At 35.4% G+C, this 15035-nt stretch overlaps 1 protein-coding gene across 2 annotated transcripts in view; it reads left to right on the top strand.

The window, feature by feature from the left end:
- Nucleotides 1-14818, top strand: part of LOC134795282 (aryl hydrocarbon receptor) — a 137138-nt gene extending 122320 nt beyond the window's left edge. Inside the window, exons 2-9 of one of the 2 annotated variants that reach the window (XM_063767080.1) lie at nucleotides 2774-2868; nucleotides 5154-5243; nucleotides 9680-9889; nucleotides 10488-10675; nucleotides 10877-10983; nucleotides 11516-11657; nucleotides 11793-12522; nucleotides 14680-14818. In XM_063767080.1, coding sequence (XP_063623150.1) covers nucleotides 2779-2868; nucleotides 5154-5243; nucleotides 9680-9889; nucleotides 10488-10675; nucleotides 10877-10983; nucleotides 11516-11657; nucleotides 11793-12522; nucleotides 14680-14682 — 1560 coding nt within the window. In that variant the 5' untranslated portion in view covers nucleotides 2774-2778 and the 3' untranslated portion in view covers nucleotides 14683-14818. Of the gene's footprint in view, nucleotides 1-2773; nucleotides 2869-5153; nucleotides 5244-9679; nucleotides 9890-10487; nucleotides 10676-10876; nucleotides 10984-11515; nucleotides 11658-11792; nucleotides 14084-14679 lie in introns of those variants that run through there. The other variant, XM_063767089.1, reaches the window with a different exon arrangement.
- The last annotated feature ends 217 nt before the right edge of the window (nucleotides 14819-15035 follow it).

Genomic DNA, 15035 nt, shown 5'->3' with positions numbered 1-15035 from the left:
ATATTATAATAGTATGACTTGTCTAGATCAGTTACTGTTAATTAGATATGTTTTAACAATACCTAGGTAGTGAACCGGTTAAAGTTAAAATTAGTGGTGGCTATGGTTAGTAAGTACTGACGTCAACAAGTCAGAATGTTTATTGTGCTTGATACCTAATGGAGTGGACTGTATGATGAATTGATGATATAATGCAAACACGCAGATATTATACAAATATTGTAAATAATTTATTTAAGACACAACACAAGATTTTAATAGTTAGGCGGTGACAGGCAGACTGCCCATCGACAAGCAATCCTTCAAAAAGTATACAAATTAACAGTATAAAAAAATAGGTCGCACGCCAGCCAGTCGGCAACAGTGCTTTTTCATATTTGCGTTTTTACTAGATAGATGCTACTGTAGCATCACCGCATTTTACGCTAATTTAAAAACGTTGTAAATTTTTCAATTTAACCGATTTCAAGTTAAGTTAGATAACTAAGTAAAGTCTTGACTTGACAAATCAGTACTTAAGAGCAAAGATAATTACGTAGTTAAACCTACCTATTGTTTTTTACAACAAACAGCCAAATAATGATTTTGTTCATAAATTCTACAGTGCCAGTTGATATAATAGTATAGGTACAACTTATACCTAAACATTGCTTACCTATACTAACCTATCAGAGTTTAATAATAATAAAGATCCCTACGATCTCGTTTTTAACATTGAATCAACTTCAACCCCAGTGTTCCATTACTGATGTCTTCTTATTATTGTAGACGTTATATATTGGCTATAGCATATCCTACTAACAGTCGTGATTTGTCATATTTATTGTTCCACCCTTCTATTCCATCCCTTCGCTGTCCCCCAGCAATATATGTTTATTATTATAGGCACTAAATGGGGCGTGGCCTCGGCGCGACAAATCGCATCTCTAGCCGGGATGCTGTGCGCTTGTGTTACAAATTAGATCTTATCTTAAGGTATTACAGTACAGACTTTTGCATTTGTAAAACGTAGGGTTTTGCATTTAGTTACCTACTCATATTATCACTACACCTTATAAAACAAAGTCCCCCGCCGCTGTCTGTTTGTGTGTTTGTATGTTCGCGACAAACTCAAAAACTACAGAACGGATTTTCATGCGGTTTTCACCTATCAATAGAGTGATTCTTGAGAAAGGTTTAAGTGTATAATTTGTTAACCCGTGCGAAGCCGGGCGGGTCGTTAGTTATGTTATATTATCGGTCTTAAGAGCAGGTAAATTAAATAGGTAAGTACTTACTATTACTCTACTGAAAATGGGGCTTAATAACAGTTCAAGAATTATTGAGGGTAAATTTTTATTACATACCTACTAACATTGAAAATTTTTTGTATTCGCGCTAATATTTTTTATATTAATATTTTGCATAAATATACATAGTTGAAAGTTTATAAGTAATAACTGATATCAGTTTTTATAAACTGCTTAAAATTCCATCAAAGTCGGAACCAGATACTTATCAAAGAATAACCGTTAAAAATCGCAAATTAAAAACACGACTGAATACGCAGCAATCCACACAGGACTTTATCGTGAGCTCACTTGTAATTAAAATACAACCTTACTTGAAGGAATTAAAGTTGACATTATGGTGACACCTGGTTAAGAAATACGAGCTTGGAATAATAATCGCGGATTGCAAAAGGGCAGGTGTTAGAACCTTAGTACTTTTCGTATATATTTATTAGCCATGTATGTATGTTTAGGTACGTACGTATGTTCTAAAGTGCGCAGGCGACCGTAACTCCTAATTAAAACAGGAGCGGCTATTTCAAAGGAATAATGGCGTTATAAAATATTATTTACGCTGTAATCGTTATCGTTATAAGTTTTTCAAAGGCATTATCGTTTCTTGGTATTTTATGTATGTTTGGCCGTATATAAAATATATACTTAACTGATTTTTTTGTTTTCCTTTTGACGTATTTGTCCGTAATAATATTTTATTATTGGTCTATATTGACCAAAAATTCCTTATCCGACGCATTTGTTTCGAGAACTCTTGAACTACCTGAATATATAAATATCTGAAAGTCAGTAAATATACCTTGATACATTACTCGTTTATTTAATGTAGGTACTAGTAAGAATAACATACCTTATATCTGAACCAAATATTACACAAGTTGGAACCGTTTTATGAATTTACTATTCATAAAACGGTTTTTAGTTTTATTTTGTTAGATAGATATACTTGGTCAAGCAGATCTTGTCAGTAGAAAAAGGCGGCAAATTTGAAAAATGTAGGCGCGAAGGGATATCGTCCCATAGAAAATTTGAATTTCGCGCCTTTTTTTACTGACAAGATTTGCTTGACCGTCTATACTTATAAAGTTTTTAGCTACAACTTATGAAATTTTATTGTAAATCCGAAATTTGTTACTTTATTTCTTCGTCCTATTGATGCCTTCATTCATTATTGAGTATGACATATTCTATATACTTTAATATAATATATTTTTCTATGTTCTATTTGACAGTTCCATAGTTAAACCCACTGAGATCCACTGAATACGGCTAATTTCCCTAACAATTCATTGGCAGTTTTGTTGTAAATTCAGCTGTTTTTCTAAAAACCAATGAAAAAATGCAAAATAGGACACAAAAGTGCGGAAAGAAGGCCAGACATACACTCCACAAATTGCTTCCACTTAAGTGTCGGACTAAAACTTAAATTTAAATATGTATACACCTATAGTAGGTATCAAATTAAGATAATAATTATTTTGTTGCAGTTGTGATGCACAAGGACAAGGAGGAGCTGCACGGGCACAGGCGCGAGCACTCCGCCTACGACCATGTCATGCCCGACGGGGAAATGTTCCTGCAGGTGTGTCCAGAAACTCATGTACTTACCTTCTCTAGTTGTAATGCTTATAGAAAGGAGCCGCACGGGCGCTGATGGCAGCACTCCTCCTACGACCATGTCATGCGCGACAGATAAATGTTCCTGCAGGTGTGTCCAGAAATGTATCTATTTACCTTCTCTAGTTGTGATGCTTAGGTACCGCACGGGCGCTGACGGCAGCACTCTGCCTGCGACCATGTCATTCCTAACAGGGAGACGTTTCTATAGGAAAGTGCGGAAAAATATATCTTATTGTAATGCTTAAAAAAGCCACAAATAATTCAAACATAGATTGTAGTTACTCCTCAAACGTTGGTCAACAACGTTTAAAAATTATGAAATCTATGGATTTTCTCTTTTTAATATTTTTTTTATAGAGTTTTCAATGTACCTACGCTAGTTGTACCATCACGCTCCGCGATTGTTATGCCATTTATACTTCTAGCTAAATTGGTAGTTCCATACTCAAGCTATGGAAAGTCCAATTTAACTAGAACCCTATATGGCGTAACAATCACGGAGCGTTACTGTACATTGTGTCTTTGAATAAACTTTAAAAAAAAATACTTAAAATCAAGGTATCGTCTTGGGTCGTCCCATTCGTTTTTCGTCAAGTTCTTAAATTAGTCCTATTCTGCTTTCGTCACTCATTCTACTTTGAAAGCCACCGACGATTGTGACGAATGTAAAATGAGTGGCAAAAGCAGAATAGGACTAATTTAATAACTAGACGAAAAATGAATGGGACGACCCAAGACGATACCAAAATCAAAACGTTATTTTTGAAAGTCGCTAAATAAATTTTGTTCAGTTTGAGTAAGTAGTGTAGGTACAGCCTACTCGTAAGAAAAGAACCTTCTCTTGAAAAGCGACATTTAGTGTTATGGAACACCCATGTAGGTAGGTACTGACCTGAAAAATGGAGTATAAGATTTTGGTAGGTATATACTGTTTCGTGAAATCGATTTCTTAAATGAAATATAAGAAATTTAAATAATGAATGGCAATAAGTACTTCGATTAAGCACCCTTATCCATTGTTATTTTTAAATGTGTTTGACATGAAAGTAATGTACCTAATGTGAATTTACATAAAAGTTGCGACCGACCTACGTTTTGAAGACATTTTTATTTCGACGATAATGTCTATTTACGAGTAAAACATAAATTATTTTAACCAACATAAAAGTTTTTCTATAAAGTATTACTACGTTAGATATGTGGCATTTAGTACGACATTCTTTGTAAATAAATAAATTATGGATTATTCGCTAATAAATCAATCCAAACTTGAGCAATAAATACGCGTTAGTTTGTGGCAGCGAATATTTTAAGTTTTGGCCGTGGACGCGTTTCCGCAGGCCCCATACGCTTTCTGTAAATAACCTTCCCTTTCCCTGTCACTTCATAATTTCATTCGTATGAAATCTTTGATAATCTAAGAGAAAAAATGATATTTCCATAACCATAATTTTATTGAAAATCTTGTTTTTCACTTATTTTATACTTATGCTTAAGTAGTTAAGTACCTATTGAACTGTGGCGTGTTAAGCCGATTTTGATAAATGGGGCCAATTGATGGCGTTTGTGTTTTTAGCACGGGTCGCCATAGGCTAGGTGTCAGCTTGCTGACAAAAGCAGATGGTTTGTCTTCAAAACATTAAGCATATGTTTAACGTGAGTCAGTGGACACACGGAATTTCAGTCGGCAGCGTTCATAACTCAACCGTCAGCGGGAAATTGCCAACTCGTGCCTTTAGGAAAAACTCGTAGCCCGTCGTCCACCGTCGGAAACTCGATTGAATTAGCTACTGTATGACTACTTCACATAGGAACGCAAAGCCTAGTTAATGTCTTATTATAAGAAAACAAAAAAAATGTGGAAATAAAAACACTAAAATCGTGTAATATTAAGTTTGATTACACTGTGACATAGTTGAGTCATAGGTGTAATACGATAGCTAAAAAGGATTCCCTAAAATAATTACTTTACATTTCACCTCAATTAAACTATGCTAAATGTACCTATGCGTGTGGATACCTAATATTTATGGAAGATATTTATAGTCATGTTAAGACCACATTATTCGCTATGATGTATTTGGCGGTTACTGTACCAAGGCACAAAATATAGTTTTCCACTAATCCAAACACGAAAATAAATATAAAATATTTCAGTTTCGTGACACTATGTTTAATAGAATCGAAATACCAACAACCAAAATAATTATATATATTTTTTATCAAATGTTTAATATAAATTTTCAGGCGCTGAACGGCTTCCTGATGATCCTCACATGCGAAGGCGAGGTGTTCTTCGCAACCCACAGCATAGAGAGCTACCTCGGCTTCCACCAGGTTAGTTGCGACTACCCATTACAACTACTCATTATCAAGAGCTCGCGTTACCCTCGGCACTCCACCATGTTAAAGAGGAATAAGGAATCTTAGAGAGTGTGTGTGTGTGTGTGTGTGTGTGTCTGTAGAATCTCAATCCATACATTAATAAAAACTTATTTACTTATAAAATGTGTTAAGCAAGCTTTGCGAAAACATATAAATACCAGACAGTCCTATGAATTTTTACTCCAAAAAACTGTTTTTTTTTTATCTAAATCATAGTAGGTAGTTATTACCATCGCGTGAATGTGGTTTTTAAGACCAAGTACAGGTACGAGCATGTATATACGTGTCGTTTTCAAGCAAAAGGTACCACTTTGTCGCTTACCATAAGGATGAAATTTGCTTGTATCTTTATACGAATAACTTGCCAAAGCGTCCTTATGGCAAGCGACAAAGTGGTACCTTTTGCTTTAATATGACACATATATGTAAGTATTGAAAACGAAAAATGGCAAGACATCAAAATATATATTCGATAATTATTCTCATGATTTCCTTAGTGCCAAATAGTGCCAATAGTCTCTAAAATGTGTATAAGTATCTAATTAAATCCAGTGTCGTCGTACCAAAAGTTCCAGTTATTTTCTGCTGTCGGTGGCTGAAAAACCTTCACTTCGTAGCTGGTTTAATTTGTCACTAGTTAATTTGATTTAGTGGTAATTAACCCTAATTGTTGCTAATCACGAAACTTTTGGTGATTAATATCTAAATAAGTACTTAACTAATTTTGTATATATATATTTTTCATTAAATGTTATTCGTTAGGTACTTATGTAATTTTGGGTTTTGTCACATTTACGTTAAAAAAACGAATGTAAAAGTATGCGGCATATGAAAAATTTTTGTTGTATAAAGTAAAATAATAAGATTAATTAACTTAATGTCATAACAGTAAAGAAAATAGTATATAAAAGAAGCAAAATCAACTAAAATTTTCTCTAAATGTCAAACAGTTAAACAAGTACCATTTTTAATTACTTATTCACGAAACTTTTTCTTGCAATAAAAATATTATATTCGACGATAAACCTTTGCAGTAACCACCCCATTTTATCGGTTAAGCTTTTTATCGGACTAATAATAAAAAGGAAAATAATATCATTGCTTCAAGGGTTCCGTAGAATATGTTGGTTAGTTGTATGACGTTTAATATACATATATTAGATATATGTAAATTTTATTTAACGCAATTACTACCATTATTAGGTTTGCAAAACATTAAAATAGCTTTTTTTCCTTTGATGTCTTCAAAGCTATTAGACACTACTTATTTTTATTGCGCTTATATTATGTATTATTCAGATAGGTAGTTTACTAAATTATATCAGTGTGCTGTTTATAAAATTATAAGTAACTATATTATTTATGAACAAAATAGGTAGGTAGGTACAATTATCAATAAGGCATTGTACATGTATTAGAACATTTAACGAGACATTTAAAGACAGACAAAGTTGAGGTGTATTGTTCTAAAATATACCACTATTCTGCCTCATGTTCATAACAATCATAACAGCCGTGATATCTAGTGAAAAACCAGATTGAACATTCATGCTAGAATATCGTAAGTTCCACGACGCCTAATACTCAAGTATCGAAAGGAACCCTAAAATACAACACGAAAAAAATGTGACAAAAAGGCCGCATTTTTAAAAACTTGCTCATTAAGAAATGCCCTCCGCATTACGGCTAATAAAGCCCGCGGTGAAATATTGCTATCAGAAGTAAAAACCCCAATTTCGCTCCAAATCCGACCCCTTATAATAAAACTTTCACTAAAGGAGCTTGGTATAAATTTTATTCCCCCTCTTGCTTTTGTTTATGCTCGAGGCAACCGAGTTATTTCGTTACCTGACTGACTATTTAGCATAGATTAAATGTTTATAGAATGTCAAAGCCACTCATAAAACTCAGAACTATAAAAGGCTACAATTGGTTTTTACTCGTCTATATTTTCATATAGTGATTGTAATCAGCGCAGTTATCTATATGTTAGCAGCTTAAGGCTATCTTTTGTTTTGTTTTACTTGTAAACACTTTTTCTAAGTCAGTAATAAAATATATTCAGGGTAAGGTTGAAAAACTGGCTATTAGATAAAACATTTTATAGTCTGAAAGAATATTTTGAGCATTAATTGGTATGTAATTATCTTTGCATGTTATTTAAGTTTAGTTCATAAGTTATTTAAGTATTGCATACCCGAAATGGGTAACTGTTGAAACTAATTGTATCATGATTACCATCCACAAATGTACACAGTACTGCAATAAATCATTCTTATTCTTATTCTTATATTTACATTACTTCTGCTTATTAGTACATTGCTTAAATATTCGCACGCCTTATTAGACATAGTTTTACTCGTTTTCATAAATAGCTCATTACATGCGAAACAGCAGCTGAAAGCAATGTTCATAATAAGAAAAAATATCTCTGAAATTACGAGTTTAGTTCAGCTAGCTATAAGACATCGGTTAGTTTTAAGTTTACTATACACAATGCCTCATCTATCGCTATAATCTTTGTCAGTAGGGGTATCTGACTATCTGGTGATTAAACAAATCGATTTTGGAATCATTAAATCGGCCGGTACTTGCTACTTCCTGGTGTGTGCACGTGCACGTGCCCGGGGCACGTCGAGCTCAATATAGAAGGGCTTCGAGAATCCCTCGATCTACGTTTGTCTACAATCATCCCTTTAACTTTAATAAAAAAATATTAAATGTTTATAGTTCTTATAAATGTTACAACAAAAATAGATTATGTACTTCATTGTACCTTGCGACCAATAGCTGTTATTAACTATTTTACGCAGTTGAATATTTCACAGAGTGGGTATACCTGTCGTCGATATTACAAAAAAATATAATTAAACTTTACTTATATATATTAATTAAATTACTCTCTTGCATTCAGTCTTACACCTTTACAATAAGAGTAAGGTTAAATAGGTTCTCTATATCCTATGATTAATTCCCTCCAGTTTATGTTATCTTTATGAAACTTCCACAACAATTATGTTGCATTGGCAAAATTGATACTGCCCTGACTTAAAGTCTATTCTGCCTTGACTCGATTATTTTCTTTTCGTGGCACTCCTGTGCCATATCGTTCCTGAGTCAGGAGCGCACCAGGTGGCGTATCGATCGGCCATTACACCTCCTAACTTGATGTTTCACTCTCTATTATAAATGAGGTCAGATGGTTCCTTATCCTTAGCTGGGTGATTTTCTCATAAATGCAACATATCTACTAAAATTAATAATTAAGGTACATATTAAACGCATAAAACATAAAATACTTACATGACAAACACATTTTACTGTTCTGTTTTTTTTTTGAGTTTTCAAGTTTGTTACTTTCACGTTGGAAATGTGCGCATGGGGTTATTTATATATATATATATATATATATATATATATAATGATTTCTTTCAGCGCATCAATGCCAAATGTTTTTGGTCCTTCTTATGTCATGAAAACGTGTTCTCACGTCCACCATGACCAAATGACCATATAAAACTGTTATCATTCAAAAACGAGTCTCCAAGGATGCATAACGATTGCCGTATCGCTATTAGACTGACTTTACTGTCTAATAGCCCAGTCTAATCCCTGTAACTTCGTCACGGCTTGAGTGTAATAGATTCTGCATTCCAATGAAGCAAACGACATTTTATGTCGAGTCATAAGTTCTCATATAATAATAAAATCGTACAGGTTTAAGATTACCACATCGATCGATGTTTCAAACCTTGTTGCAAAAACAAAGGGATATCAACAAAACACAGCTTTGCTCCATAGCAACGGCTACCCCAAAAGCAATTACCCAACAAATCATCCTCTGACGTTTAATGCCTGCAATATGTTCCCCCACTCTCACTAACCTTTTGGGGTTTTGTGTATGAATCATTTACATGTCACCGGGCCCTAGTACGGTGCCCTGAGCGACCCCATTGATTTTCAATTAGTTCCTTGCAGCACGCTGCATTATCCATATTTACACGGTCTTTGTTACATGATGTGTTAAAGCGCTGTTTTTTTTAACATAAACTGTCCAACCCCAATCAATATTACACCCTAATTCATTATTGTGAAGATTGACATTTGCATTATTGAGTATGGAATTAATATGTCCATCTTCGTTACAGATGATTTGATGATCGAGTCTAAATCGATTATTTAGGGCTATTTCGTATTTTATTGATTTATGGTTGGATGATGACTCGGTTTTTTTGGAGTTTACCTCGAGTTATTGTTCTTTTATTGTTTTAGTGTGCTTGGTATTACATAAAATAATAGAATCGTAATCATTTTTGAGTAATATTTGGGTTTTTAGTGATCCTTAGGTCGCATAAATCATAACCCCCAAACACTTCTTTCTATTCCAGTCAGACATAGTACACCAGTCGGTCTACGAGCTAGTCCACTCTGAGGACCGAGAAGAACTGCAGCGGCAGCTGCTGTGGAACTCTTTCCTACCTCCTGAAGTCAGCAATCTGACGCTGCAAGATGTTTTGAGGCCTGAGAGAGCGCATCTTCTGGAGAGAAGCTTTACTGTACGGTTTAGGTGCCTACTAGACAATACTTCAGGGTTCTTGGTAAGTGCCTATTTATAAATACATAGTACATTATTGCCCGTCTATCCAGCAAAGAAGACGAATCCACGAATTGCTGTTCTTGCCAAGGCATATAATATAGTGTTTTTCTCCGAACATGTGATAATATAAGGTATAACAAGTAATTATATTTATGCTCCAAGCATCATTTGAATCAAAAGCATCAAAACCATTTTTCTTTTAAGTTTTAAGACAACTCATACTGCCATGTTTATTCAAGATAATTGTGCAATAAGCTATAATTGCACGCTGTTTTTACACATATGTGCTCCTTAATAAAATATAAAATTTGTGTAGTCTTTGTGTTGATTTTATTAAGCAGTGTTTTATACAGAACGGTCTTGTAATAAAGAGACATTGATCACCCTATCTCACTCTATTGTAATGGATTTTCTTACAACTTCCCGACCATTTAAATGAAACAGTAGAATAAAATTATTAACAAGAATAGTAGATTGAGATGACTTATAGAATTTTGACAATTACACATTCGAAATAAACACAAGTCACTACGAAAACACTAAGAAAATTGATTACGTGTATGTAAAAAATATGAATATAATATTTTTACCTTTCACAGAGGCTAGACATCCGGGGCCGAGTCAAGATCCTACACGGGCAGAATAAAAAGACGGAAGAACCACCGCTAGCGTTGTTTGCAATATGTGCCCCCTTTGGACCACCAAGCTTACTGGAAATTCCTCAGAAGGAGGTCATGTTCAAGAGCAAGCACAAACTTGATCTTTCGCTCGTGTCTATGGATCAAAGGTAAGTATTTACATATAATGTGTTTTAGATTAGAACATCTTATACAAGTCAATAATATCTCAACTAGTGCGTAGCATAACCTATTTTAAATGGTTTCGTTTCAGTATGACATACGTTTATTTGTAACAATGAGTTATGATAAAAAAATATAGCTTAAAAATGGAAAACATTCCTTGAATGCATATTTTTGTATGATTCCAGGGGTAAGATGCTTCTAGGGTACACGGACGCAGAACTGGGGAACATGGGGGGTTACGACTTAGTACATTACGATGATCTAGCCTATGTGGCCAGCGCTCATCAAGAATGTAAGTATTTATTATAATATTAACTTGAAAAACTTGCTTTCATTAAACAATTTTTTTTATCAGCCGATGTAAGTGTCCCACTGCTGGGCAAAGGCCTCCCCACTTCCTTTCCAATCCTCCCTGTGCTGAGCAAGATCCGCTAATCCCGCTGGAATGCATCCAGGTCGTCCCGCCATCTCTTTCTCGGTCTGCCTCTGCCTCGACTACCCTGGGAATGCCAGCTAGTGGCTATTTTGGCCCATCTGTCATCATGCATCCGGCAGACATGTCCAGCCCAGTCCCACTTTAGCCTAACACACACCCACTTTAGCATTTAAACAAATACCAAATAAAAAATAGCCCGTCTTTGGAAAGAATCCAGAAATTCTTAAATGGCACACAATTACTAAGTTATTTTACAGTAAAAATAACTGCTACAAGCAATAGACTATAGTCTTTAGTAATTATAAGATTTAATATTTATCCAATCCAATTAGATAGCATGCTGACATGTTTTACGTTACTCACATGAATTTGGAAAACATTGTTTCAGTATTAAAAACAGGTGCTTCCGGCATGATCGCGTACCGCTTCCAGACCAAAGAAGGGCAGTGGCAGTGGCTGCAGACCTCATCGCGGCTGGTTTACAAAAACTCCAAGCCCGACTTCGTTATTAGCACACATAGGCCGTTAATGTAAGTAAGACGTTGCCGTTGTATGTATTCAAATCGGCGTATTTGCCCATATTTATTGAGCAATTATGTATAAATATAAATAATAATGGTTAACAGTTGAGACTTTACTCACTGGAAATGTTTGTCTGTTTACAGGGAGGAAGAAGGCCGCGATCTCCTCGGCAAGCGGACCATGGACTTCAAAGTCAGCTACTTGGACACGGGACTAACAAGTCTGTACTTTTCGGAAACTGAACAGCTTTCAGGCTGCGAGTCTACAGTCACCACCCCTCCCCGAAACGCGCGCCGCTACAAAACACAACTTCGAGACTTCCTTTCCACCTGTCGAAATAAAAGACGGGTGCCTTCCACCCCTGCTCCGCCTCCTGTAGACTATCTAGCCGCTGATGCCGTCGCAGCAGCGTATACTAACCTAAACGGTGCCTACACCGCACCATACGGAGAATATCCTCCAGCTCCCGCCTTACATTATGCCCCGCCGCCTTTGGATGATAGGTTTCTCACGGCTGATAATATCTTCCATCAATATAAACCACTATCGTACCACTACACTCCTTACACGCCCAATGGCTTCCTAGAACCGGCACCGCCACCCGGATATGACGTGGCACCGACGTACCATAGGCCCCCTTCTAGAGAATACACATACGTAGATGCTAGTGGAAGGTACATGAGTCCTGTAACGGGGCAAGAAAGGAGATCACCTAGTATTGTGCCTGGACCGAGTCCTGGTGGGTCCAGCGGGTCTGCGGAACATGAACGAATGCAGCAAACGCAGCCAGCAGAGGTGCCCAGACAGACTGTCCTCATGTGGGGCGCTGGCGGGGCGGCTCAAGAAGTACCCGTGGAGTACTCCCCTCCTCAGGTTTGGCGCTACCACCCATCACACTATCACACCGCTGAAGCGACACAATGATTTTTAGTAGCCTTTTTTGCGTGCAATTGTTTCGTTTTAAGTAGATTATGGGGTTTGATGAAACTGTCGACGAACCTACGATTATAAGAAAAAATCTTATATCCCCAGGATATAAATAACATTTGCGAATACAGTTCTTATTCACTAATAAAATTAAGGTTTCCTATAAATATGAAGCTCAATTTGGAAATTGATTGAAACTTAAATAAATGAGCAGTAATCGTTTGTACCGTCATCAAAGTTTAGCAATCATAGTCGTAAATTCATTTTAGGATAAAGGTAATTTTTACGACAGTTCCATCAAATTCGTGTCTTCAAAGTTTTGTCGCGTGACTTCGTTAATGAAATAATTAACTAGATTGTTTAGTGATATTTTACTTTTAACAATATTACTATCATTACGAAACTTCCTTATCACGCGTCAAAACAACTTGTTACCAAGGAGTTTATTTCCTTAAGTCTTATACCTCGCTCAGTCCAGTCTTAGTTTCTTTACTAAGCCTTAGTCCAAAGATCGTAAGACCACGTTTCTTACGTTTTTTCGACTTGCTGTATTTTTTGTAATGGATATTCTAGACAAATTTTGACATCGACAACAAGCAAAATCATTGCCTACTCATGTGTGTTCCTTTTCAAATTCCTATAGCTTATAACTAGTTGAATATTAAAACCATGGACCGTTCATTTAAACTGGATGTTACGTCTAGTACCAAAAGTTATAATAGTATTATAGCGACGCCTGGGTTCTTCTTCGGGGATTGGGGGGGAGAAGAATGGTCTATATGTAAAAGTAGATTTTTTTAAATGTCTACATTTGTCTAGAGGTGTCCAAAGACATGACCTTTACTCTGATTATAGGCCATGCCAGAAACAGGGTCCTTCCATTTTCTTCAATGTAGATAAATTTCTTGTAAAATTCAAATATTCTTCTATGCGAGAATAATAAAATTCAAGTAGTCCATTCTGTAGTTAGGTTTTAATTTTATATCATGCAATGAGAGTTTTTGTAATTAATTGTACATATTTATTTTAAATAGTAATTAAATGCTTGGGCTTAGTATTGAAATATAGCTTAGCTCGCGATAAATAAAAATTGAGCATTTTTAAAATGTATGGTAAGTAAGAATTGAAAGGATTAGCTGCTTTCAAAATGTCTGCCGATGTTTGGCATGGCATACGCTAGATGGCAGAATGGTCAAATACAAAATTAGAAGTTAGGGGTTTACTCCACAATTATGTATGATGTATTGAAGAAAAAACAAAGCCTAGAACGATACATATCAATTTAAATTAAGCACCATTGTATTATAATTAATAGTCCGATAAAAACCGTTTTGAAGATTTTCGTTACCTTCAGGCTTTATTTTTTAAGTGTTATGCTCCACACTAAATTTCGAATTGACGAATGCAATTTTTCCAAATCAATTTGGAATACTTATAGTCGTCACAACGTAAGAATTGCCATTTCACAGTTACTAGTATAAATTGACCCTTACCTATATGACGATTAGTCGATTACCTATAGTATATATCTTTCTACTTTTACTGTTTTTCTTTTTATAGTTATTAAGTAAATGATTATTGAGTATTGAGTAAATTTAATAACTGCTGGTAGACCTTAATAAATAAAATAAAATAAAAATGAACTTAAGGCTATCATTAGCTTCATAAATATCAGGGGAAACTCATAACTGTGAAATGTTATTTCTTACACTGCGCGAACTATACTTACCTACTTGGTAACCGATGGCAGTTTTTAATATAACAATCACTAACAAAACTTTGCTATAACCTCAGGCGGACAATTGGACTTGGTAGCAAAAAATTAGCTTGTATGCTGTTGGAATGAGTGTCGAGTTTTAGTTATGCGATCTGATTCCGATATGATACTTATCTGTCAGTGTCAAAAGTGACATTCCTTCAACCAAAAAAGTATCGTATCGAATTCAGATTGCACAACTAAAACTCGAATTGGCCCGTGTGTCGCGCGTAGTGTCGCTGTCTCAGCACTGCCTTGCCAACGTCATTTCAAATCAGCACCTATGTACATACACTTTGCGTGCCTTTTCTCTTCCATTTATTAATCGTACTTTTATTGTGCTACAGTGATCGGATTGGCAAGGCAGCGGCTTCACCGACGACTAGGCATAAGTTACTCTATTTAAAGCTCGTATATTACGAAAAAAACTTGATGAGTCATACGATAGGCAATCATTCAGAAGTTCAGGAGTTTAGGAGCTTTACCTGCATACCTACATCTTTATTGATTATTTTAATAATTGACTACATTCCTTGTAAGGTTTGTAAGGTAAATGCGGCCAATTCCGTCATACAGAAAAATCCGTCAACAAGCGTTTTTCTCTGAAACAGTACACAATTGGTAATCTCCTCGACAAAGCAGCGATTGCTGAAACTAAAAACTATTGCTGCTTTGTCGAGCTATCGCTGATTTCACGTATGTC

The sequence above is a fragment of the Cydia splendana genome, chromosome 1, assembly GCF_910591565.1.
Source record: "Cydia splendana chromosome 1, ilCydSple1.2, whole genome shotgun sequence".
NCBI classification, from domain to species: domain Eukaryota; kingdom Metazoa; phylum Arthropoda; class Insecta; order Lepidoptera; family Tortricidae; genus Cydia; species Cydia splendana.
This window is presented reverse-complemented; position numbering and strand designations above follow the sequence as displayed.